The sequence below is a fragment of the Triturus cristatus genome, chromosome 6 (genome assembly GCF_964204655.1).
Source record: "Triturus cristatus chromosome 6, aTriCri1.1, whole genome shotgun sequence".
Lineage (NCBI taxonomy): Eukaryota > Metazoa > Chordata > Amphibia > Caudata > Salamandridae > Triturus > Triturus cristatus.
In genome coordinates, this window is record NC_140589.1 from 584,713,143 (window position 1) to 584,736,945 (window position 23,803).

The 23,803-nt window shown below is 47.3% G+C and overlaps 1 protein-coding gene and 1 long non-coding RNA gene across 4 annotated transcripts in view; one reads left to right on the forward strand and one right to left on the reverse strand.

Annotated features, from left to right (window-relative positions):
• The window catches only part of DOP1A (DOP1 leucine zipper like protein A), a 1,047,530-nt gene extending 1,041,218 nt beyond the window's left edge, over positions 1-6,312 (forward strand). For all 3 annotated transcript variants that reach the window (XR_014963003.1, XM_085611023.1, XM_085611022.1), the window contains one exon: positions 5,271-6,312. Coding sequence is in view for 2 of the 3 variants with exons in the window: in XM_085611023.1 (XP_085467149.1) it covers positions 5,271-5,576 (306 nt within the window). In the remaining variant the exon portion in view is untranslated. The remainder of the gene's footprint in view (positions 1-5,270) is intronic.
• Positions 1-23,803, reverse strand: part of LOC146817424 (uncharacterized) — a 139,706-nt gene that overhangs the window by 23,212 nt on the left and 92,691 nt on the right. The window lies entirely within an intron of this gene.

A 23,803-nucleotide genomic window follows, 5' to 3' on the forward strand; every position in this document is an offset into this window, starting at 1 on the left:
AACGTAGGGGGGTGGAAGGCCAAGCAGGATGCTCCAGTGCATGATCCCTATACTTCACCCATCTGAACGTGAGACACTACAACCAACAGAGGTAACCTGTAATAGCCATTCATTGAATTATGTGTAATGACAGTTGCGCACACTCCGATACCCAACCCAAGGATACATTAGCAGCAGTACCACGTGCCACCGGACTGCAAGTCTGTCAATAGTTGGCAGTATAAGCACCTGAGCCCCAGTCATTATACAATACCATCAGAGGTCTGTGGCGTGACATAAGGCATCCGCAATGACACCACATCCGATAGTCCAGCTGCTGACTAGCCCTCATCCTCTGAAGAGTGAGGTGGAGTTCCCTACCCACTGATCACCTCTGCAGACTCCGCCAGCCGCTCTGCCTCCCAAACCAATGCCTGCCTCTCCTGCCAGATTTGATCCTGACCAGGCGCCGCTGAAAGGCCAGGGTTCCGTCTCTTGAATCTTCGTCGACAAGACCTCATATGGCTCACTTCCCTGCTCCGGGTGTCCGTCGTGCCAGTTGGTCTAGGGCCTGAGAACTGGCTCGAGGTGTGCCCTCTCTATGGTGAAAAAAGGGGAAAAGGAAGAGGAGGGAAGAGTATCCTTGAGCCATCGTTGCAGAAAGGCCACCTTGTCCTAACCCTTTGCCCCTTCCGGCAGTCCGATCAGGCATATATTATTTCGTCTAGAACAACCCTCCGCATCCTCCACTCTATCCTCAAGATATCGGATACGTGCTTCATATGCATTCTGCTGCTTTTCTAAGAAATCACCTGCCGGTTTTAACTCAAAGACATCCTGCTCCACTGCAGTGACTCGGTCCCCTAATTTCGGATGATCTGCATGTAACGACATAAGGTCCAGAGCAAGCTTGTCTCTTTTAGATTCCATAGATTCCCTGGTACGTTCTATGGCATGCAAGATGGCATCCAAACGGTCGTTCAGGAGATCCTGTTGTGAGGATGACTGCGCTGAGTACATGTCTGCCGAGCCAGCAACTTGGGAGGAGGTCCTCGACCCGGCATCTTTAGTGCGACCCATAGGACTAGCCGATGTCCCCAGTATGTATCAGAGATGCGATATTCCAGAAAAGCAAGGCAGGAAAGTTGGGGTGGTCCTTTCTCTGCTCACAATGCAGCACTTAGTGGTGGTGACAGCAGAAGAAGCCCACACAATCTCCCCACCCACAGGACTAGTCTCTGTAGGTGGGTCGTAACTCCCCAATACAGTATCCTCTGTAGCCGGTCATCCGTACTCACACCCACAGCCTCCTACAGCTTCGCAGCCCTGTCTCTATTCCTGGTTCTCCAATGGTCACCTGAGGCTGCTGCAATAGATAAGTCTCGGGCCTGGGACTCACCGACGTCCCACCCAGCGAGCCGCCCGCTGTTTTGCCCTTTCTCTTTGTTACCAGGCAGCCCCTGATGCACTGACTGTGGCAGGGACCTTCAGGGTAGAGTCCCGATACAGCCACTGCTGTCTCTCCCCTCTCCCTTCGTTCCTGGACTATACAGGAAGGGGGCACAGTTACCACAACACTCAGCCCAGCCCAAGCCAACTGCGCCTTACACAGTCTCTTCCAGCAGGCAGCGTTACGACCGAGGACCTGCTCGAGCCTCTCATTTCAGCAATACAAATGGATCTCCACCGCAACCTCGGTTGCAGCCAGGCCATGTTGCCACCCATCTCTGCTTTCCACCAACAGTGCCGCCGGCAGCCGCATCCTCTCCCCGTCGTCAGGGGTTCGGTACGGGGCTCCTCGGCCTACGCTATGGTCCCCACCGAACAGATGCTGCTTCCGCACCCTGAGCCGGCCCAGGGGGGGGGCGCTCACAGACACACAGTGCAGTCCAGTCGGCAGAGTCCACCGCCACCGCTCACTACTCCTCTTTGCCAGGGCAGGCAGCTCACATCCACGCCGATGGTTCGTGCAGCAGGTCAGGCCCTGGCGCCAGGCACTCACCAGGCCACAGGACGCAGCGCCACTCACCCCTTCCAGCAACAGGTGAGCTACTCGTAGCAACGTCTGTCGGATCATGCCATCATTCCGACAAGTGCGAGATACATGTGCACCATTACTACCAGGTTTCGATCCTTTCGCGACCTTGATCTTCGCTCGGGTGAGTCTGCCGGCTCTGCCCAGGACGTGCACATTCAGTCGGGAGCCGATTCCTGGCTCCAGGCCTTCAGATTATCGCCATTCTTCTGGTATCTCGCAGCAGATCAGTGCATGGGGGCTCGCACAGCAATTCTCCTCGACTTCATACTATGGATGTCTCGTCTGAGGCAGATAAATTCCACTGATAAAGGGGATCAGTGGCAGAGCGAGTTCAGATCACGTCTGCCATGTTGATCCTGCAGATCACGCCCCCCTCCACATCTACTTACCCTGATGGTATGGTGGTAGTCAATAGTGTGGATATGATATTGTTGCAGGTTGATATTTTGACAAGGATATTGTGACATCTTCGCTCCAACAAAAAAGTGTAATTCACTTTCTGAATATGCCAGAATTCCCATACTTTGAGCAGGGTATTCAATTAGCCCACTTCAGCTATTGGCTTTGTCACCAGTGTCAATCACGGCCATTTTATGTTTAGAATGACAAGCATTTTAAGTGATGGCATTTTAATGCTGTGCCTGATTTGGCAGTTCATGCTGGACTGTTTCTGTTGGAGCATGGTCAAAACTGATTTGCATACATCTGGGTCCAAACTGAGGTAGCATGGTGTGCAAAATAATGATGGGCTGGAATGCAGCCTAAGTAATTACCAGTAGCTGAGATTAATTCAGGCATTCCATCCATCACTTATTTTGTATATATTGATTTTGCATTGGGGCGTAGGTGGTCACCCAGGGGCAAAGAAGTCCACGTTGGGACACAGTTTATCATAATTAAGCCCAAAGCAGGAGATCTTGCAGGATCAGTTCCAATGCACCAGCAAACAAAATTATCACATTACTCATACCGCTAAATCCACAGTGGATATTTCTTCATTCCTGACTTCCATTCTAAATTGGCCTCTAACTTCAAACCATGTTTGGGTGAGCGAATAATCAACTTTCCTTTTCAGTGCAAACACAAAATCGCTGTAAACTTGATGGCCAGGAAGGAGAAGCAGCTGAATAATTTCCACTGGTTACAGTGCAGACCTTCTTGGGAAGTGTACATAATGTGTTAATCGACTCCAAAATGGGTGCCAATCTTACTTTATTGGTGCACTCATCTTGTGATAGGAGAACATTACATGGAAGAGTGAGTGGAAGGGGTTGGTCGGGCAGCAGCATGCAGAAGCAGCCAGAAGAGTAAGCACACACTTGTGCACAGTTTCCGCCATATAGCTCAGCCTTCTGCACCTCTGCTTGAGCAGTCCCTGGAGTGGTTTGCCACAATGCTCAAGCCTGCCTCCACTGACCTGCCTTGAGGTGCCTCAAATCAAAGCAACCTCAGGAAGTTCTCAGAAGCAAGACCGTATCCCCACAAGAGGGTAAGAAAGGCCACAGCATTGGTGGTCAGTTTCGTAGAAGGCACAGTGAATCTGTATAACATGGAGAGCTTTGTTTTCCTCCCCAGTCTTCTCATGTTGTCCTCTTATGTTGCACTAAAGATTGTTGTTTCATATATTATGCTCATCTGTTATTGATGTTTTCTTCTATCCCTATGTCAACATTAGTTAATTTGCTCAGCAATGTGTGCTCAGAACTCCTTGCTGCTGGTTTTACTGTTAAGTAACAAGGATTTTAAGGCGGTTGAGAGGCTAAAGCAGTGTTTTTTCCATGATAGCCACTTTGCAGTTCGCACCTGATCTGCCGCAGTAATTCCAAAATAAGATTGAAGGAATTTACAGTTCATAAATTGTACTCAAAATTGGTTTATACGCATCTATAGAATACTTACAGCTCCCATACACTGAGTTTGTCTCATACCTCTGTTGCATTCTTTTCCAATATTGTCTGTACCTTGACTTGACTTGGCTTGCTCCATTTTATTGCCCACTTTCCTATAGCTGAAATTCTCAAATGCACCTCACTCAATTGACTTTTTCTTTCCCATCTGAGACTTTACTGCGTCTGCCATGTTTCACAAGTTTGGTCATTCTGTAAGTCTTTGCATCCAGCCCCTTCTCTTTTGCAGTTGTGGATAAAGAGCTGCTGAGGAAAAGCCGAGCCTACTGGCTTTGCTAATGTTTTCTATTCATGTGCGCTTGCATCGTCCAGATTAGATTTGCAACACACTGACTGATATTCTTGCCTATACATCAAACTTTCAGCATTCCTCTTCTAATGTAGTGGATATCGCTCTGGTGTTTATTGCATATGCGTCTATTTTCTGCTCACTTTTTGATGTCTGCTTCGCCGCGTCAGGGTACATGTTTTCCAGAAATAACTCCCAAAACGTGCAGTACTTTATTTCTTTAAAAAAGTGGCAGGGTGGACTTTACCAAATAGTCCTATAAACGGAAAAAATGCTTGAGTGTGAATGTATTCAAATTTCAGATTAATTAGGTTTATTACAAGTTAGGCACCTATTCCCTTTTCCATTTATAAAAAATAAAAGTGCACATCTTACCCATGCAGGGAACACAAATCACCTGAAGGTACATCTATGCAATTATTTGTTTGGTAAATCCTTTTATTGATGTGTGTGCAAGGAAAGGTAAATGTGATCAGTCATGTTTAGTAAAGTTTAAAGTTTACCTTACCTGGTTTCATCATAGTATTGAGCAGTCTAATACAGCAATAAGTGAACAGTGTTACTAAATATTGGCCCAGATTTACAAAGCTGTTTCTATGCCCATCCACGCCTGCATTACAATGCTTTTTCTGCGAGTAGCTTTGCTTCATGTTATGTTATTGAAACTTATATAGCGTGCGTATACCCGTAGGTGTTGGATATCCACAACAGGCCCTAATGCAGTCAGTGGAGCTAGGCCTTCTTGATGCTGAGATTGGGTCTGAAATGGCAACCATATCCTAGCTAATTTGGGAGCTACCAATTGCCAATTTTCGGGAGAAGTACACAATTTGTTAGGGCAGAAAGGTTTGGTGATTCATAAAATTTTTCTCCGTTAGTGTACGTTTATACTTGGATAATGATACATCTCCTCACAGAAGAAGTGTTATTCACTTCTAGGGCAGGAATAAAAGACAACCATTGATAGAAAATGCTTTGTGAACTGGCCCCTATGTGCCGTCATTTAAACTGCGAAATTACGCTGATCCAGATAACCTCATATCGCTTCCATTTTCAGAAAAACCCAGAGGAAGACAACTCGGGCAGAACATTAGACTGGGAGCCAGGCCATCTGCTGTTAACCATTTACACCATTCGCAGCATGGAGCAGCTTCTGCCTTTTTTCAACGTGCTCAGCCAGGTCTTCAACAGCAAAGTCACAAGCAAATGTATTGGACTCTCAGGGAGCCCCGTCTTCTACCCAAACTCTTTCCCCAATAAGGACATTAAACCGGAGAGCCAAAAACTGTTCGCGAGCAAAGCCAGGCAAAAAATAGAGGAGATGGTCGAGAAGGATTTTCTTGAAGGTGTTGTAAAAACCTGAGAAGCGTAGGACATGGATCAGATGGGATCTACATGATATACGTTTCCAAGTTGTATAGGATTTTTTTTACTTTGTATGTAAAAAGTATCCCTAAGTTGTACTGTATTTAATTTAAATATTTTATTTGTAAATAAACGCTGAAAATGACGATTCTTTCCTGAAACAAGATGAACTATTTGCGCAATCATATTGATTATGACGCCTAACATGTACAAAAGTTATTTCTTTGAGTTTCTTCAACAGACATGCAACATACAGATTGCATATTTTTAATTTTGTTCTGTTTTTTCAACCCAGTCCAATGAAACTCTGCAGAATACAGTTTTTTAATCTTAGTGTATGTATTTACTATTAACAATTGTAAAATAGCTTATTCTAGCACATTTTTGATACTGAATCAAGTATTTAAGCTGTTGCTGTTCGGCAATACCTGTAGTTCAACGCATCAGCACTGCCGTTTAAGAAAGTACTCTGACTCAAAAGTAATGGAGCTCTGTTTATATTCATGATTAACACCATGGAAATAAGATTATAGCCAGAATAGTTTTAAGATTACATGCTCGATTGGGATTCGAAAAACGTGAAATGATAGACGATTCATAAGAATTGCAAGTATTTTTTAGGGAATCTAGGTAACTACCCTTCTAAATGAACAGCTGTGATCATGAGAAAAACGTTAACTGAATATGTTTTCTTTTTGTGATACAAATTAAAAGTTTTAAATTGTATATTGAAATGCTTATGGCTCTGCTGCATAGTTTCACAAGTATATGTCTGTGTATGTTGCCAGTTGTTTTCTGCTCTTTGGTTCGGATTGGTAACATTCTGCTGCAGGCCTCCTGCGTTCTCACAGTTCTATACATGCCTCTGTTTAATACCATGGACCTAATTTTAAGTAGGGTGTTATAGTGGAGAGTGGTAAATGCACACTTTTTACATACAGCTTTGTCCGTGCCGATTGTTTTTTACTTATTTATAGTGAAAAGGGATTCTCAAGCTTCTGCAAGAAACGAGGAGGAACAACATTTAACTTTGCACCCATATCCTACTAATCCAAGCCCTCCTCGTGATGTCAATAAATTTGACTTGTATGCTTAACGTTCAGAAACCGGGGCACACAAAACGAGCAAAGGCTGAAGTTGCCCTATGTCCACTAGGCAAATACCAAACTACAGAAGCATTGATAAATCGATTTCTTTTTGTGCTTGGCTCTAGATTTGTTTGCTTTTAACAAACATTTACGTTGAGTTGGTTGTCTAACTAGCCTGCTTCTTGCCATCCTATGATTAAAGATACAGTGAGTATGACTTTATAGCTATTTACTGGGCTATTGGATAATGTGTACATATATGCACATCATGCTTGGAATTCTAGGTCAAATTGTGAAGGTGTGCAAGATATGAGAAGCACAGAGAGATAAGGAGAACAGCATAACTAATGATTTGAATTGGAAGCAGAAGCAAGACTTGGCTATAGAAGAGGTAGCGAGACAGGTGACGTAAAGAAGGATGTAAAGAGTGTAGTCAGAGGAATAGATACTGATAGAAAGAGGTAGGTAGAGAAAGAATGGCAGAGCAAGAGATATACGGATTCAGATTGAATCAGACAGGTTGAGAGAGCTAAAGAAGAACATGTAGCTAGAGAGGCGTGCCAAGAGGGGTGAGTTAGAGCTAGAGACAGAGGGGTGAAGTGAGAAGTAAAAAGAGGTGCAAGGTAGAGAGTGGGCGGCTATAGAGGGAAAAATGAGGAATGAGATATAGAAATATAGCTCTAGTAAAGTCAGCAGCGAAGCAGAAAGTGTCAGGAAGCAGGTATCGTGTGCCTGCATTGCCTATGACCCCCAGAATACCCGAGGTCTGGAGGGGGAGGAGTTGTGATCATAAAAGCGACGAAACGCACATGTGACGCTGTGCGTAATTCCCTTAAGCGAGTCCGTCGTCGAACCCGAAGTGGAAGCGTCCCGGGATTGGTTTCCCGTAGCCGAGAGGAGACCTTGATCCGTTGGTCTCATCGCGGTCCTTGACAACGGGTCCAATTTGCTCCGAAGCGGCCTGTCTGCTGCCTCAAACCGGACGGCCGAAGAACATCCGGATGACTCCCTCGCTGGATGCCAGTTAAGTGCACCACCCTCCCGGACGAGGTGAGGACAGTCCCAGTACCGCTAGCCCCTGCTCCGCCTCCCTGGAGCAGATAAATTTTGTATTGTTTTTTTTCTCACCTAGTTCTTTCAGCGGACTCCGATACAGGAGCGCTGTGGGCTTTCCGTGGGTGACCCCGCCTGAAACTTACCCCGTCCTGATCCCGCACCAGTGTGAGTGGATGTTCGCAGGTTGTTCCGTTGATGGATTGATTCATACATGGAGCGGTGATGTAACCGCGGATTAAAGACTCAAGTAACTATAATGATTAATGAGGATACTGCTAGAACCCTATAGGACACCGAATGATAACTATAATGAGGTGATCGAAGTAAGCCCTAGTGGATAGAGTTTCGTCCCTCCTGCTGTCCTAAAGACTTTCCAGACCCTCCGCTGACGTACCTAGTAGTCTAGGGAATCCCTCCTGTCACATCAAATACAGACCCTTTCAGGGAGTTAGGAAAAAAGGGGGGGCGTCTTCCTGACAGCGCTCTGATCTCGTGCCACGTATGAATGTTCAGTGCATGGGTTTGGTTTTGGATTCTTTGTCTGTAAGCGTATGACGCAATATTGCTGTTGACAAAGTGAATATCAGGACGGATAGCCAATAGAAGTTGTCTCTGGTTCTAGTGAGAATTCTTGAGAGTAGCATTATCTGCCTCTATGTTTCGTTTGTATTTGTGTATTTTTCTTTACAGGTTCTACTCCCCGCTGTTCCCTTCCTTCCCTTCCCTCGCTTGATCGCCCTAAACCTTCCGTGCCATTAGTGCAGGAGTTTGGGATGTCAAGAGGTGGATACCCTATAGCATCGCTCGAATCCTGAGGAGTGCTGGACTGGGGACGGAAACGTGACAGAATTACGCACCCACGTATTAAGACTCCTCCCGGTTCGGGGGGGGCTGTAGGGAAACAGTATGGACGAGGTTTTGCAGGCACTAGCCGCCATTCAGCAGGAACTGGCGGCCTCCAGGGTAGAAACAGCGGCGTTACACGAGAAAGTAGATAGGCTGTCTAGGAACCCCTTTAACGTAAGCACAGGGTCTCCCCCATCCAGGTTACCATGCCCCCCCTCCCATTCGCCAACCCCGAAAGATACACCGGGGACCCCCAGAAGATCCAGGTGTTCTTGACACAAATTTTGATGCATTTTTCTTGCAGGCCGTCCTCCTTCCCGAACAATCACTCTAGGGTGGCGTTTGCTATCTCCTACTTGGCTGGCGACGCTGCCAATTGGGCGGTGCCGCTGGTCCGGAACAACGACCCGGTCTTATCCGATTGGGATGAGTTTAGGGCCGCTCTAGAAGGGGTATTCGATAGGCGCACTACTACATTCAGTGCGGACAGGGAGCTGTTAGAGCTAAAACAAGGGAGAAACGAATTGGGGACATATTTGACCTCTTTTAACTGGCTGGTGGCTGAGGCCGCAGGGCCAGAAGAGAAAAGGATGTCTCTCTTCTACCAAGGCCTGTGTGACGATCTGAAAGACGTCATAGCCAGAATAGACCCCCAACCCCGTACGTGCAACGACCTGGTCAGTCTGGCCTTGCGGCTGGATGGGCGCATCACAGATCGGGGCGGTGACAGGTTCCGTGGAGAGAGAGTCAGGAAAGAGGCAGCCGGTAGCGAAATGGCCCCCGAGTCCATGGAGGTGGGTGCCATTTGGGCCCCTTTGTCACGTTCGGAACAAGAGAGCAGGAGAGCACAGGGGCTTTGTATGTATTGCGGGAAGAAGGGAAATTATGTCCGTGAATGCCCCGCTCGACCCAAAAGAACAGGGGGGAACAACCGGAACCGAAAGTCCATAGTCACCGTCACAAGTCCTGAGGGGCACACAGTATCGCCAGTTGCTCCCGAGACTAAGGAGGACAAACATTGGAGAATCCCTTCTCTGGCTACAACCCGACCAGGAAACACAGAAACACACATAGAAATGGCTATGTGGTTAGATAATGGCCATAGACAGTATCAGGTTAAGGCTATGTTGGACTCCGGGGCCACAGGAAACTTCATAAATAGCGGGTTGGTGGAACAGCTACACATAAGGAAGGTAGCTCAGGAGATTCCCGAAGAGGTGTTGGCTGTTGACGGAAAACCACTTACCTCGGGACTACTCATCGAACAAACCGAGAACCTTAGACTGACAATCAGAATAGGAGAAGGGCGACACATAGAAACTTTGGCACTGAACATCATAGAGGCCTCTCAGTACGAGGTTATCCTGGGTATGCCATGGTTTAGTCTTCACAATCCAACCATAGATTGGAGAGAGAAGACAGTGCTATTCCTGTCCGAGGAATGCCAGGAGCACCTTGTTCGTGGGTGGGGCTCTTGTGCAGCTGCTTTAGCCAGCCCGTTCGTAGCGGCTACGGCAGTGGAAAGGGAGGTGTGTCTGCCTAGAGAATACTCCACATTTGCTGATGTATTCAGCAAATCCCAGGCTGAATCGCTTCCGCCCCATAGGTCTTACGACTGCCAGATAGACCTGGTGGAGGGAGCCAACATACACACGAGTAGTGTCTACGTGCTCTCTGAACCAGAGACGAAACACCTCGGAGAATATCTGGACCATTTCCTGGAAATTGGGTTTATCCTTCCTTCCCGCTCTCCGGCTGCGTCCCCTTTGTTTTTTATAGCTAAGGCCAATGGGGAATTGAGAGCCTGCTGTGATTACCGAATGCTGAACAAGAACACCGTTCGCAATCGGTATCCACTGCCACTCATCCCGTATTGTTGGATCAAGTGCGTGAGGCGAAGGTATATACGAGGCTAGATCTTAGAGGCGCTTATCACTTGGTGCACATCCGCAAAGGGGACGAGTGGAAGACGTCGTTTAAGACCCGTTACGGTCTCTTTGAGTATCTGGTAATGCCGTTCGGGTTGTGCAATGCCCCGGCGGCATTCCAGTACTTCTTAAACGATGTGCTGAAGGAGTATGTAGACAGGACAGTCGTCTACATAGACGATATATTGATTTATTCAGAGTCCGTGAGCAGCCACACGGAACACGTTAGACAGGTGTTGCGGGTTTTGAGGAAGCACCGATTGTTCTGCAAACTGAGCAAGTGCGAGTTTGGTGTGTCTGAAGTCCAGTTCTTTGGGGTGATCCGCCGTCCTGAGGGCCTGAGTATGGCAGAGCGAAAGATACAAGCTGTACAGGAGTGGCCGGTTCCATGTAACGTGCGGGAAGTGCAGTGCTTCCTGGGCTTTGCCAATTATTACCGGCGCTTCAGCCACGGGTTCTCGCTAATGGCCCTCCCGATCACCAGGCTTCTCAGAAAGGGCGTGCCTTTCGAATGGACCCCAGAAGCGGAAAAGGCCTTTGAGTATTTAAAAAGGGCTTTCACCTCAGCGCCAGTGTTGCGACACCCTCAGCACGACACCCCATTCATAGGAGAGGCAGACGCCTCCAATGAGGCCATTGGGGCCATCCTGTCGCAACGAGACAAAGACACGGGGCAGCTACATCCAGTGGCTTACCTCTCCAAGAAGCTTCTCCCAGCAGAACGGAACTATAATATCGCCGAAAAAGAGCTGCTGTCCATTAAGAAGGCGTTCCAGGAGTGGCGTCCCTATTTGTGGGGAGCCAAGTTTCCAGTCACTGTATACTCGACCATCTGAACCTCCAGTACCTAAGAACAGCTAGACGCCTATCCCCCAGACAGATGAGGTGGATGCTCTTCTTCGAGGAGTACAATTTTTTCATCACCTTCAGACCAGGAGCGGACAACCGTAAGGCGGATTCTCTGTCCAGGGTGCTGACCAAAGAAGGGGATGAGGAGGTCCCGGAAGAGGCTATCATACCGTCCACCAAGGTTATCTGCGCGCTCAAGGCAGAGGACTACCTAGATAACATACGAAAACACAGGAGCCCTGATGCATGGACCCGGTGGGCTGAACGTAAACCTGAAAAGCAACTCCGGCAGGGTCTGCCCTTTCAGCACCATCGTCTGTTTGTACCTACACAGGCCCTTCAGAAAAAGGCTTTTGCTTGGTGTCACGACTCTCCGTTAGCAGGGCATCCGGCCATACAAAAAACAACCCTCCTGGTCAAAAGATACTTCTGGTGGGCCACAATGGTCCTGGATGTAAAGGAATGGGTCGCCAGATGTGAGGACTGCGCAAGGAGAAAAATGGACACGTCAAAGACGAGGGGAATGCTCTGTCAACTGCCCACGCCCCAGTCACCCTGGCAGAACATTAGCTTGGATTTTATCACAGGACTCCCCGTGGATCAAGGGTGTTCCGCCATCCTAGTGGTGGTGGATAGCCTAACAAAGATGGGACGCTTCATTCCCTGCACGAACCTGCCTACGGCTAGCCAAACAGCACAATTGCTGCAACACGTGGTGCGGATCCATGGCATCCCTCAAGTCATTGTTTCGGATAGGGGCCCCCAGTTCATAGCAAGCTTCTGGAAGGGGTGGTTTCGTTCCCTGCACATAGAGTCGGCGGTGTCCACAAGCTTTCACCCCCAGACAGATGGACAAACGGAAAGGCTAAACCAAACTGTGAAAAAATACCTGAGATGCTACGCGGAGGAGGCCCAGGAATCCTGGGTTTCCATGCTATGGATGGCCGAACTGTCATACAACAACGCGACGCACAGCTCCATAGGCGTCTCTCCCTTTTCAGCCAATTACGGCTTCAGTGCCAGGATTCTACCGATCGCTCTACCCAGGAGGGCGAGCAATCAACCTTCAGTACAAGCACACATGCGGTTGTTATGTAAGGGACACGCAAACGTGAGGAAACACTTGATAAACGCGAAACTGACATACAAAAGATGGGCTGATCGACATCGTGTAGAGGGGCCACAGTACCAGGAGGGGGCCAAGGTGTGGTTGTCCACAAAGAACAAACACTTCAAACTGCGGAGTGTGTTCCAACCTAGACATATAGGCCCCTATCGAGGGGTGAAGAGGATCAATCTAGTGGCTTACAAACTACGGGTTCCGGGCTCTCTTCGCATACACCCCGTCTTCCACTGCAGCCTTTTGAAACCAGCCAAGGGGGGTCTGAGGAGACCACCTCCGGCTTTATCCTCGGAAGTGGGGCAGGAGTACGAGGTAAGACGCATAGTGGATTCCAAGTATAGGGGTGGAAACCTTTGGTACTTGGTCTCTTGGAAGGGATACACGGCGGAAGAGTATTCGTGGGAGCCCAGTAGTAACGTGCACGCCCCGGCCAGGGTTCGTGCCTTCTACCGCGGCACCCTGAAAAACCGGGTTCTAGGAGGCGCTGGGCAGGGGAACCTACTGTCAGGAAGCAGGTATCGCGCGCCTGCATTGCCTACGACCCCCAGAATGCCCGAGGTCCGGAGGGGGAGGAGTCGCGATCATAAAAGCGACGAAACGCACATGTGACGCTGTGCGTAATTCCCGGAAGCGAGTCCGTCGTCAAACCCGAAGTGGGAGCGTCCCGGGATTGGTTTCCCGTAGCCGAGAGGAGACCTTGATCCGTCGGTCTCATCGCGGTCCTTGCCAACGGGTCCAATTTGCTCCGAAGCGGCCTGTCTGCTGCCTCAAACCGGACGGCCGAAGAACATCCGGTTGACTCCCTCGCTGGATGCCAGTTAAGTGCACCACCCTCCCGGACGAGGGGAGGACAGTCCCAGTACCGCTAGCCCCGGCTCCGCCTCCCTGGAGCAGCCAAATTTTGTATTGTTTTTTTTCTCACCTAGTTATTTCAGCGAACTCCGAAACAGGAGCGCTGTGGGGTTTCCGTGGGTGACCCCGCCTGAAACTTACCCCGTCCTGATCCCGCACCAATGTGAGTGGATGTGCGCAGGTTGTTCCGTTGATGGATTGTTTCATACATGGAGCGGTGATGTAACCACAGATTAAAGACTCAAGTAACTAAGATGATTAACGAGGATACTGCTAAACCCTATAGGACACTGAATGATAACTATAATGAGGTGACCTAGGTAAGCCCTAGTGGATAGAGTTTCGTCCCTCCTGCCGTCCTAAAGACTTTCCTGACCCTCCGCTGACGTACCTAGTAGTTTAGGGAATCCCTCCTGTCACATCAAATACAGACCCTTTCAGGGAGTTAGGAAAAAAGGGGGGGCGTCTTCCTGACAGTGCTCTGATCTCGTGCCACGTATGAATGTTCTGTGCATGGGTTTGGTTTTGGATTCTTTGTCTGTAAGCGTATGACGCAATATTGCTGTTGAAAAAGTGAAAATCAGGACGGATAGCCAATAGAAGTTATCTCTGGTTCTAGTTAGAATTCATGAGAGTAGCATTATCTGCCGCTATGTTTTGTTTGTATTTGTGTATTTTTCTTTACAGGTTCTACTCCCCGCTGTTCCCTTCCTTCCCTTCCCTCGCTTGATCGCCCTAAACCTTCCGTACCATTAGTGCAGGAGTTGGGGATGTCAAGAGGTGGATACCCTATAGCATCGCTCGAATCCTGAGGAGTGCTGGACTGGGGACGGAAACGTGACAGAAAGGAGATAGCAAGAAAGGAGTAACAGGTAGGATGGCGAAAGAAGGGTGATGAATAGGTGAGGTGACGAATGGTGAGATCAACTGAGAGGCTAGTTGGAGTTGGGGTAGGAAGAAATGAGATGCGCAGTAGAGAAGTAGATTGAGAGGTGAAAGGAAGTGACAAATGTGGTACAGTGAGATGGAGAGAGGTGGAGTAAAAAGAGAGATGAGGTAAGAGGGAGTCGAATTAGATGGTGGGTGAAAAAGTAATGTGAGATGGAAATGGGTGAGGGAGAGACCAAGCACCAGGCGCCAAGAGTGGTGCAGAGAGAGAGAGGTTAGGTTATGAGCTTATGGGGTGGAGGACCTGTGAAACTGTCTACTTTTCCCATGCCTTAAAAGGGATCTGGAGCTTACCTCACACTTAAAACAGGTACACCCTAGACAGCAGCCGGGCTAACATATCACAAGGGGAGGGAGAGGGAGGGAGGGAGGGAAGTTTGGTGACGAGGGTGGTGTAGAGATCAATAGACGAGGGTACCTTCACACAGGGTATATGTGTGAGCAGAGAGATCCAGGGGGCACAATCAGGGAGGTACAGCAGAATCATGGAAGGAACAGCAGAATCATGGAAGGAACTGTCTGTTAATGTGGAGAGGGCACAATTAGCAAGGGAGTAACAAGGAGCGCACAATCCCAGCTGCACGGAAGTGCTTTTTCACTGGGCAGAGCAACTGGCATAGAAAAAACGCAAACACGTGTACACAATTACCTTTGGCTCCTCTGTCTCTGTCGTGGGCATTGTTATGCCCATCGGGAGGAAATATTAAGACAACGATGTGAAGATGAACACAGCATTCCCGCAGATCTCCCGTAAAGGCACCCCCTCCCCTTCAGAGTGATACCAACACTAATAGGCATTTGTAGTTGAGAGTTATGGAAAAATAAATAAATCAATCTAACAGCTGAATAAATAAAAGAAGCGCATTTGAACTCCAGAGATCCTGCAAATAATGAATGATAACAACTCCACAGAATTTCCAAAGCCAAAATGAAAATAATAAACTGAGACTCTCTTCATACCCAAAACTTGTGAAATTCCCTTTCACAAGTTATTTGATGTGATTGGACGGCTGGCTTGCCTATTTTAACTATTTACTGCTGATTTAATGGTCATGATGTGGCAAGTATGTCATCTAATTAGGTCTGGACACAATAGACTACTTAGGCAGAGTTGCAAGCACTAATATGGTAGTGCGCCACCACGAGTGGATGACATCGACGAGCTTCTTAGGTGATGTTCAGGTATCAATCATGGATATGCTTTTGATGGGTCTCACCTCTTTGGCGAGAAGGTCGACTCGGCCCTCAAGCGTTATAAAGAGAGTAGAGCTACTGCGTACTCCCACGGTCATTCTACACCCAAAGGCAGTAGTCCCAACAATTTCGCCCCTTTCAAGGCATCTCCAGGGGTTTTGCCTACAGATGCTTCAAGGACTGCCGCCTCAAAAACAGGCAGGCAAGTGCTTTCAGGGTGAGGGTAGGTGATCCAACAGACAACGTTCATGGCATCAGGGGCAGCAAACTTTCCAGTCCCGGTTCCTCCAGCAGCTGCATCCAAGCTGCTTTAGTTTGTCCTTAGCAACACACAACCACCCCATTGGGAGGCAGGATCATTCATTTTCTCCAAGGGTGACCAGCCATAACATCCAACAGGTGAATCCTGTAGTCCTATCTTGTCATTTCCTTCTGTTCGTTGCCTCTTCCATCTACATTAGAGCGGCTTTTGGAGGACCATTTGTCCATTTTCCTGCATGAAGTTTAGGCTTTTTTAAAGAGAGGAGCTGTAGAGAGGGTCCCGGCCTCGAAGGTCAGAACTATGTATTATTCCTGTTATTTCCTAGTGCCAAAAAAGGGCAGAGGCCCCTACCTTATTTTAGATTTTCGACCCTTTAGTTTCTTCCTGCAGAAGGGCAAATTCAAGATGCTCCTAATGGCCCAGGTTCTATCTGCCCTGGATACAGGAGACTGCATGGTGGATTTGATATAGGAGACTGGATGTTGGCATTAGACCAGCAGGAGGCCTGTTTCCATATCCCTTCCTGCTAGCCTACTGGTGCTATCTGTGGTTCAAGGTGGGACACAAGCATTTTCAGTTTGCTGTGTTCCCTTTAAGCTTCACCAGTGATCCTCCGATGTTCACAAAGGTAATGCCGATGGTCGCAGCGTACCTTTGGCGACTGAGGGTATCAGTCTTCCCTAACTCAACCACTGGCTGTTGAAAGCAAGCTCATGGACCACCTTCAGATGACAGCAAACCTCCTTACTTCTTTGGGTTTCACTATCAATGTCCTGAAGTCACACATGATTCCTTCGCGGAGGCTCCCTTTAATCAGAGGCATCCTGGATCTGATCCTCTTTTGTTCCTTCCCTCTAGAACAAGTCCAGGACATTTGTTCCATGAAGTCAATGTTTCAGCCTTAGTCCTGGCTTTCAGTGAAGATGACTGAGGCTTCTCAATCTACTAGCCTTCTGCATCCTGATCATTGACCCTGCCTAGTAGCATATGCAGGCTCTGCAGTGGGATCTGAAGTCTCAGTGGGTCCAGCACCGAGGCAACCTGTCGGTCTACATCCAGGTTTCAGAGGAGACTGAAAAAGATCTGCAGTGGGAGCTGCTTGACCACTATTGGACCAACAGCAGACCCCTCTCCTTACCCCACCCAAAGCTGGCAGTGGTAACAAACCTGTCAGAGATGGGTTGGTGAGATCATATGGGAAAGGTGAAGATCAGAGGACTCTGGTCTCCCGCCTCCACAGCAGTCTGCTGGAGTTGCAGGCCATTTGCTTGGTGTTAAGATTGCCTGCCATCCATCAAGGGGAGACTGGTTCTGGTTTTCACAGATAACACTACCACTATGTGGGCCTGCAATAAACAAGATGGGGTGAGGTACTGGGCTCTGTGCAAAAAGGATCTGTGCCTCTTGACCTGCCTGAATGGCCAGATCATATTCCTGATCGTACATCACCTGGTGAGATCTTTAAACGTCAAGCGGACAAACTCATCCAGCAAGGCTTGCTGGATCTTGAATGGCAACTAAACCCTGAGGTGCCGCAAGGTGTCTTCAAGCAATGGTGAGAAGTCTGGACCGATCTCTTTGCCACTACAGAGAATGTGCAGTGTCAACACTTTTGCATGTTGGAGTTTCCAAGAAGGCTCTCTCTCAGACATGAATTCTACCAAGATTGGAGCATGAGACTCCTGTATGCCTTTCCACAACAACCTCTCCTGCCATAAGTTCTGAAGAAGATCAAGAACAACCAGACCTAAGTCATTCTAGTGGCTTTGTCCAGGAGAATGTGGTTCCCGGAACTTTTGGCATGAGTTTCTGCCTTCAGGCTGCAGCTTTGGGAGGATCTTCTGTTGCAGCAGCAGGGAGGAGGGCTCTTGCAACCGGTTCTGCACAATCTGCATCTCCATGTGTGGAGATTGAGCAATGACAGTTGAGTCCATTCGATTTACCTCCCGAAGTAGTAGATGCCATCCTGACGGCCAGGTGTCCTTTTGCACAGTCTGTTAAAGCTGGACGCTGGGAACAGGTGTGTGGCACCAGTAATACGTACCCGTTGCAAGCTAAACTGTCTGATGTGTTACTGTTTGTTCTGTCTTTGGCCTAGCAAGAACTTATAGTGCAAGGACTTACAGTGGGCACTATTAAAAGCTACTTGTTGGTCCTTTTGACATTGTTTTTGTTTACCTGAACAATCGTCCTTGTTCAAATCCCCTGTTGTAATGTGTTTTCTAAAAGGTATGGTGCACATGTTTCCTCCCAAACCTTTTGTGATGCCACAGTGAGACCTAATTTTGTCCTTGCTTTCTTTGTGTGTACTTCTTTTGAGTTGTTACACAGCTGTTCCCTATGTCTCCTGAGCCTGAAGATGGTCTTTCTCATCTTGATAACCTCAGCACATCGTGTGAGTGAGCTTCAAACTCTGTCAGTCCAGCTGCCCTTCACCACCTTCTTTTTGGCCAAACTAGTGCTGAGAACTAGAGTGGCCTTTCTGCTGAAAGTTATGACTCCCTTTCACATTGGGCAGTCCATCATTCTTGCAATGATGTTTTCCCTACCTCACCCTTCTCAAGAGCAGGAGAGACTCCAGCGTTTGGGCCCTAAAAGAATGCCAAGCTTTTTTATTGATTGCACTAAAGACCTTTAGGTGGATGAACAGCTCTTTGAGGGGTTCCCTAGAGCAAAGAAAGGCTAAGCGATACAGAAACAGACGTCTCATTGGATAGTCCTATGTAATAAAATCTGCTATGTGGTGGCCAAATAGCAGCCTCCAGAAGGGTTGAGAACCCATTCCACCAGGCCAAGGCTGCTAACACTGAGTTAGCACATGGAGTGCCTGTCCTGGATTTTGTCAGGCTGCATTTTAAGAAACAGTGCACACATTCAGAAATCACTGTTGCCTGGATAGCCAGGTCCAACAAGATGGGAATTTTGGCTGTTCAGGCCAGCTGGACCTTTTGGTCTTAGTCATTCCACAGACCCACAATAACTTGAGGTATTGCTTTGGTATCTATTCTAATGGGGAGGAATCTGTGGTTAGAAGTATCCATCAGAAGAACAAGTTACTTAATTTTGGTAACGGTGTTTCTGGTGGATACTCTCTGCCTTCCCAGCTATGCATTCTGTGATACTGACTCTTTTCCATCTATAACGTTGCTGTTAGACCTGACATCCTTGGGTGGTAGTCCCCCAAGCTTTTGCCTTCACCCCTTCTCTTTTTCTGAATGAGGATTTGTAGGCTCTAGGACTCTGCCTACTTTACCACTGCTAACCAGGGCTAAAGTGCTTGTACTCTCTACTTTACACATGGTAAAATTGGCTTACACCCAACGGCACATTTAATTTACTTATAAGTCCCTGGTAAAGTACTGCTATGGGTACAAGGCCTGTTAATTAAATGCTACTAGTGGCCTTGCCATTATACACTAATCTGTATGTATCTAATTTGAACCCCTTCACCTGCCTACGGTGCGCTGCACCACCATAGGTTAGTGGTTTTTGACTGAATCTTTGGCGTTTTGAGAGACCTCAATTTTACAGTGATACCTATCCTTTAATAACTAGACTGTCTTGTTTTAGGTTACCCTATCATTTTTACCCTACCGTCCTGATGAAGACCTGCATGCAAAGGCTCAAATCACCTCATGCAGAAGTCTGGTCGAAACGTCAACACTGTTCTTTCTAGCCCTTTTTGAATGTATATGTCCCAAGGAATAATGTGTTGGGATTCGGCTACCACCTGTCTTTTCAGACAGGGTTTCTCACCTTGGCTGATCTCAGTTCCCGAAACCATTGGGGAAAACTGTAAAAATACATTTTGCGAATTATTACTAATTCTTTCACTCCTGATCACTTTGCCCATGAGCACTTCTTCAAACACTTTATTATGCACGCTCTTTGGAGCAACCATGAAGAAACCTTCTTAAAGGAATGTATTTGTTACTTTAAAATATAACATTTGATTTACTGTTTCAAATAGCCTTACATGTAATCTGTTTTATTTGTCTCTCTAATGCCATTATTATAACACATTAATGAATATCGTAGTCTGTTTTTCTAAGTAAATGTCAGTAGGACCCTACTGTTGCATGTACTAGTGGGCATGCAGCAATTATTCTGCCCCACACTTCAGTAGCCCTTTAAAACATGTTGGGCCTGCCACCGCAGCCTATGTGTGCAGTATTACACTGCCAATATAACCTGGCAAAATAAACCCCAGGCCTAAAACTTCCTATGTCAACCCTAGGGTAAGCCCTAAACAGCCCATAGGGCTGGGTGCTTTGTGTTTAAAAAGTAGGTCTTGTACTTTTAAGCTTTACTTGTCCTGGTAATGAAAAACTCAAACATTTGTTTTTCACAACTGTGAGGCCTACCTCTCCCGTAGGATAACACTGGGTTACCTTATTATATTTAATAAGTGATAGCTTAAGTGGAAAAGGTGGGAAAGGTAGAAAGTCGAATTTTAAGTCACAGGTTTGAAAATGTCACTTTTAGAAGGTTATTATTTTCTTGTCTGACCATTTGATGCCTGTAGCCTGTTTCTGGGTGACATAACTAGGTGTAGTTGGCCTTTATGTGTTCCTCCCAGAAATCCACAAAATAGAGGGACTGGATGTTGGCTGGATGGGCCATGCTGACTTTATGGGAGGGGAGGAGCTATCACCTTTCACACTTGCACTTCAAAGCCAATGCTCAGCCCATACACAAAGAACTTCACACTAGCCGTTTGTGACTCTAGATCCAGTAGTGCCAGTGCAAGAGGCAGGAAATTCCAGAACCAGTGAGAAGGAAGTCTGGAAGTTTATCCCACTTCAAAGCTAGCACCAGGTAATAAATATTGGACCATCAGACCAACTCTTCATATCACTTCAGGACCTGTGGAAGACATAGAAGAAGGACTGCTCTGCTGAACTTCTGCTGGAAGGACTGCCCTGCTGCCTGCGGAAGGAAGACTAGGCTTGAACCACCAGAGTTGCTACAAGAGTTAGCTGACTGGCCTCCTGTTCTGAGCTACAGAGATATACCTCATTGGAACCGTCACAGTGCGATGCAAATCGACACAGCCCCTCGCATTGTAGCCCTTGCAGCTCCTCATCAGAACTGACGCGGCACAAGGCGAACTGACGCGACACAAGGCGAACCGACGCACCACCTCGCATCACCGCCTTTACAGCTCCACATTGGGAACAATGCAGCGTGATGCAATGCTCCCCATGAAGAAAATAGGGTATAATTCTCAGTGGGACGAACTTGGTCCCTGTATCTGTCCCGAACTCCAACACGGTCGGGCTAAATTTGTGACTATGTCCCAATCTTGCGCAACCATATAACCACAGTTGGCACTTTGTGCTTTTAGGCACTATAGTTTTTTTGTTTGTTTATTTAATTTATTGAGTTTTAGAACAAACAAACATGAGACTCAATATGCCAAAATGACAATAGCAGTTACACACGTTGACTAGGAATATCCAATCAGAGTACCATTACGACAGTAAGCTCATCTTATTACAGCTATATAAACTAAATTATCCTCATTGCCACACCCATAACCTCAATTTTCCTCCCAGCCCATGTAATCTCCGTATCTAGCTGAAAATCAGAGTGTGTCGCTCTCAGTGTGATGGCCAGGGGCTGTCGTTAGCTGATCAGGTCATGTCCTGCGCAGGGTCGGCAGCTGCCACGTCGCCACTCGTCTTAGTGGCGAGGTAAGTTTTGTACAAATCCCAGAAGTTTTTAGGTCTACTCCGTGGAGGTAGGAGTTCACAAAAAAGTTCCGTCTGTGTGCTACAGTATATCATGTCTTGTGACCACTGTGTAATTGTGGGAACAGGTACACGCGACCAACAGATTGCCACCCTGAATTTGACTACTAGCAGTCCCATGTCCACCAGTCGTCTGACCCCCCTTAGGTATCCGTTTAGAGTTGCCTAGTAAGGCAAATGCAGGTTCTGTGTGAGTGTCAGTTCAGTAATCTGTCCCAGCTATCTGAAAACCAACTCCCAAAAGACGGAGATCCCAGGGCAATACCAGGCCAAATGAAGAAAATCAGCAGTCTGTGTAGTGCAACGCTCGCATGCTGGATCCTCCCGTAGGCCGTATCTATGTAATCTGTAGTACACCCTATTGAGGTATTTAAAGTGTATCAATCTATGCCTACCATTTAGAGAGATGCGTTGGGTGCTAGCGCAGCAGTAAGTCCTCATTTTGTCGCCTATGTCTCTATTCAAGTCCCGTTGCCAGGTTAGTCGGGCCTTGGTGTGGTGGTTTACTCTGTAGGACATAGATAATTTATAGATTGTGGAAACTATTCTTAACTGGGATTTTGCCTTTATGGCATTGGTTAAGGCTGTTAGTTCTGGGGGTTCGAGTAAGTCATCTCCTAAAATATTTAGCAGAGCGTGTCGTGTTCTGTGGAATTGGAATTGTGTGAGCATAGTGGGTGACAGGTCACCGGGGTTTAAATCCCCCCCCAAGTCTTGGCAATGCCATCTACGACTAACTCCCCAACTATCTGTATACCCAGTGTGTTAAGTGCACGTGTAACCCCTTTATCTCTGCATGGGGGCAGCCAGAGACACCAGTCGAGGGGTGCAGATGGTGAGTAGAGAATCGCACCCGCCTGCTGTTGTAATAGATGGTGCCATGCATGTGTCGTTGCGTTGATGGAGTCCAGAATGCCCGTTCTACGGTCAGCGCTTGGAACATTAACGCCGGCAGCGGCAAAGGGGCCGCCACCACTGTTTCTATGCGGAGTGTCTGGGGAACCGTGCATACAATAGTATGCATGTGCGCACTGCGCAGCCCTGTAATGTAACTCAAAGTCCGGAGCGCCCAGACCGCCCATGTGGTATGGTAGGGTAAGAATCTGCCATTTAACGAGCGCCTGTGTACCTGCCCAAGCCAACTTCACCATCAAGGTAGTGAGTCGGCGGAAGGAGGAGCGTGGGAGAACCATGGAGATATTAGAGAATAGAAATAAGACGCGGCAACGCTACTAATTTCATGATGGAAATTCTGCAAAGCAAGGACAGAGGAAGTCTAATCCAACCGTCCACATCATCTTCTAATTTGCTGATAGCCACTCCATAATTTTCCCTGAAAACTACTTCGGAGTCTGTGTGCACTCTTATTCCTAAGTACCTCACCACAGCTAAGAAAGGAAAAGGACGATGCACCAGGATAAAGTCTAGTAACTTTGTATATGTTCCAAAGTAGGCTCTTTATTGATTTTTCAATTTAAAATCTTGGACATCAGCCAACGCGTTTCGTTCCTAATGGAACTTCGTCAGGGCTGAAAAAATACACAAATAAAAACAAACTAAATACAACTGCCACATATGACAACACAAAATACAACGAATATAAACAGATGACATAAATAACATATACTCATTACATACGAAAATATCAAAGCAAACCAACAAAAGTATAACACAATGAAGAATCCTAAATATACAAACATACATTATTTAAAACACATACATACATAAAAATATTAATATTATTCTCATCATATTGGCATCCTTATTTTCAACGATATTAGAGAGAGAAAGAAAAATTCCTCATGTCACACCACGAAAGAAAAGCAAAAAATATGAAAAGATGAAAAAGTACAAAAGGACAGGAAGGCAGAACTAAAAGACAGTGTAGATATAAAACGAAACCAGAAGAATATATATATAAAAAAATAATTTATAGGAGAAATATATATGTTAGACCTGGCACCTTGGCGTGAGTTTCCCTTCCACTTTTTGATGGTGTGCCTCGATTGTTTTGCTGGTGTTGTCCGCTCAGGGCACTGCGCCACGGCTAATCCGTGCCGCAGTGCAAGTGCTCCCTAGGTAAAGTGTACCTGTAATTGATGTTCATGATTGGTTTATTGGATTCACTGTCAGTCCCCAGTAAAGTGCACCAGGGGTGCCAGGGCTTGTGAACGCCAATGCTGCTGGTGGGCTTGCAGCGCTGGTTGCGCCACCCACAGGAGCGGCCTTGTAAAATGTGTCTAGGGTCTGCCACCGCAGACCCTGTGCGCGGTCCGGGACCGTCGCGCTGACTGCGCAAGTGCCCCCACTTGCCAGTCCCTAAACC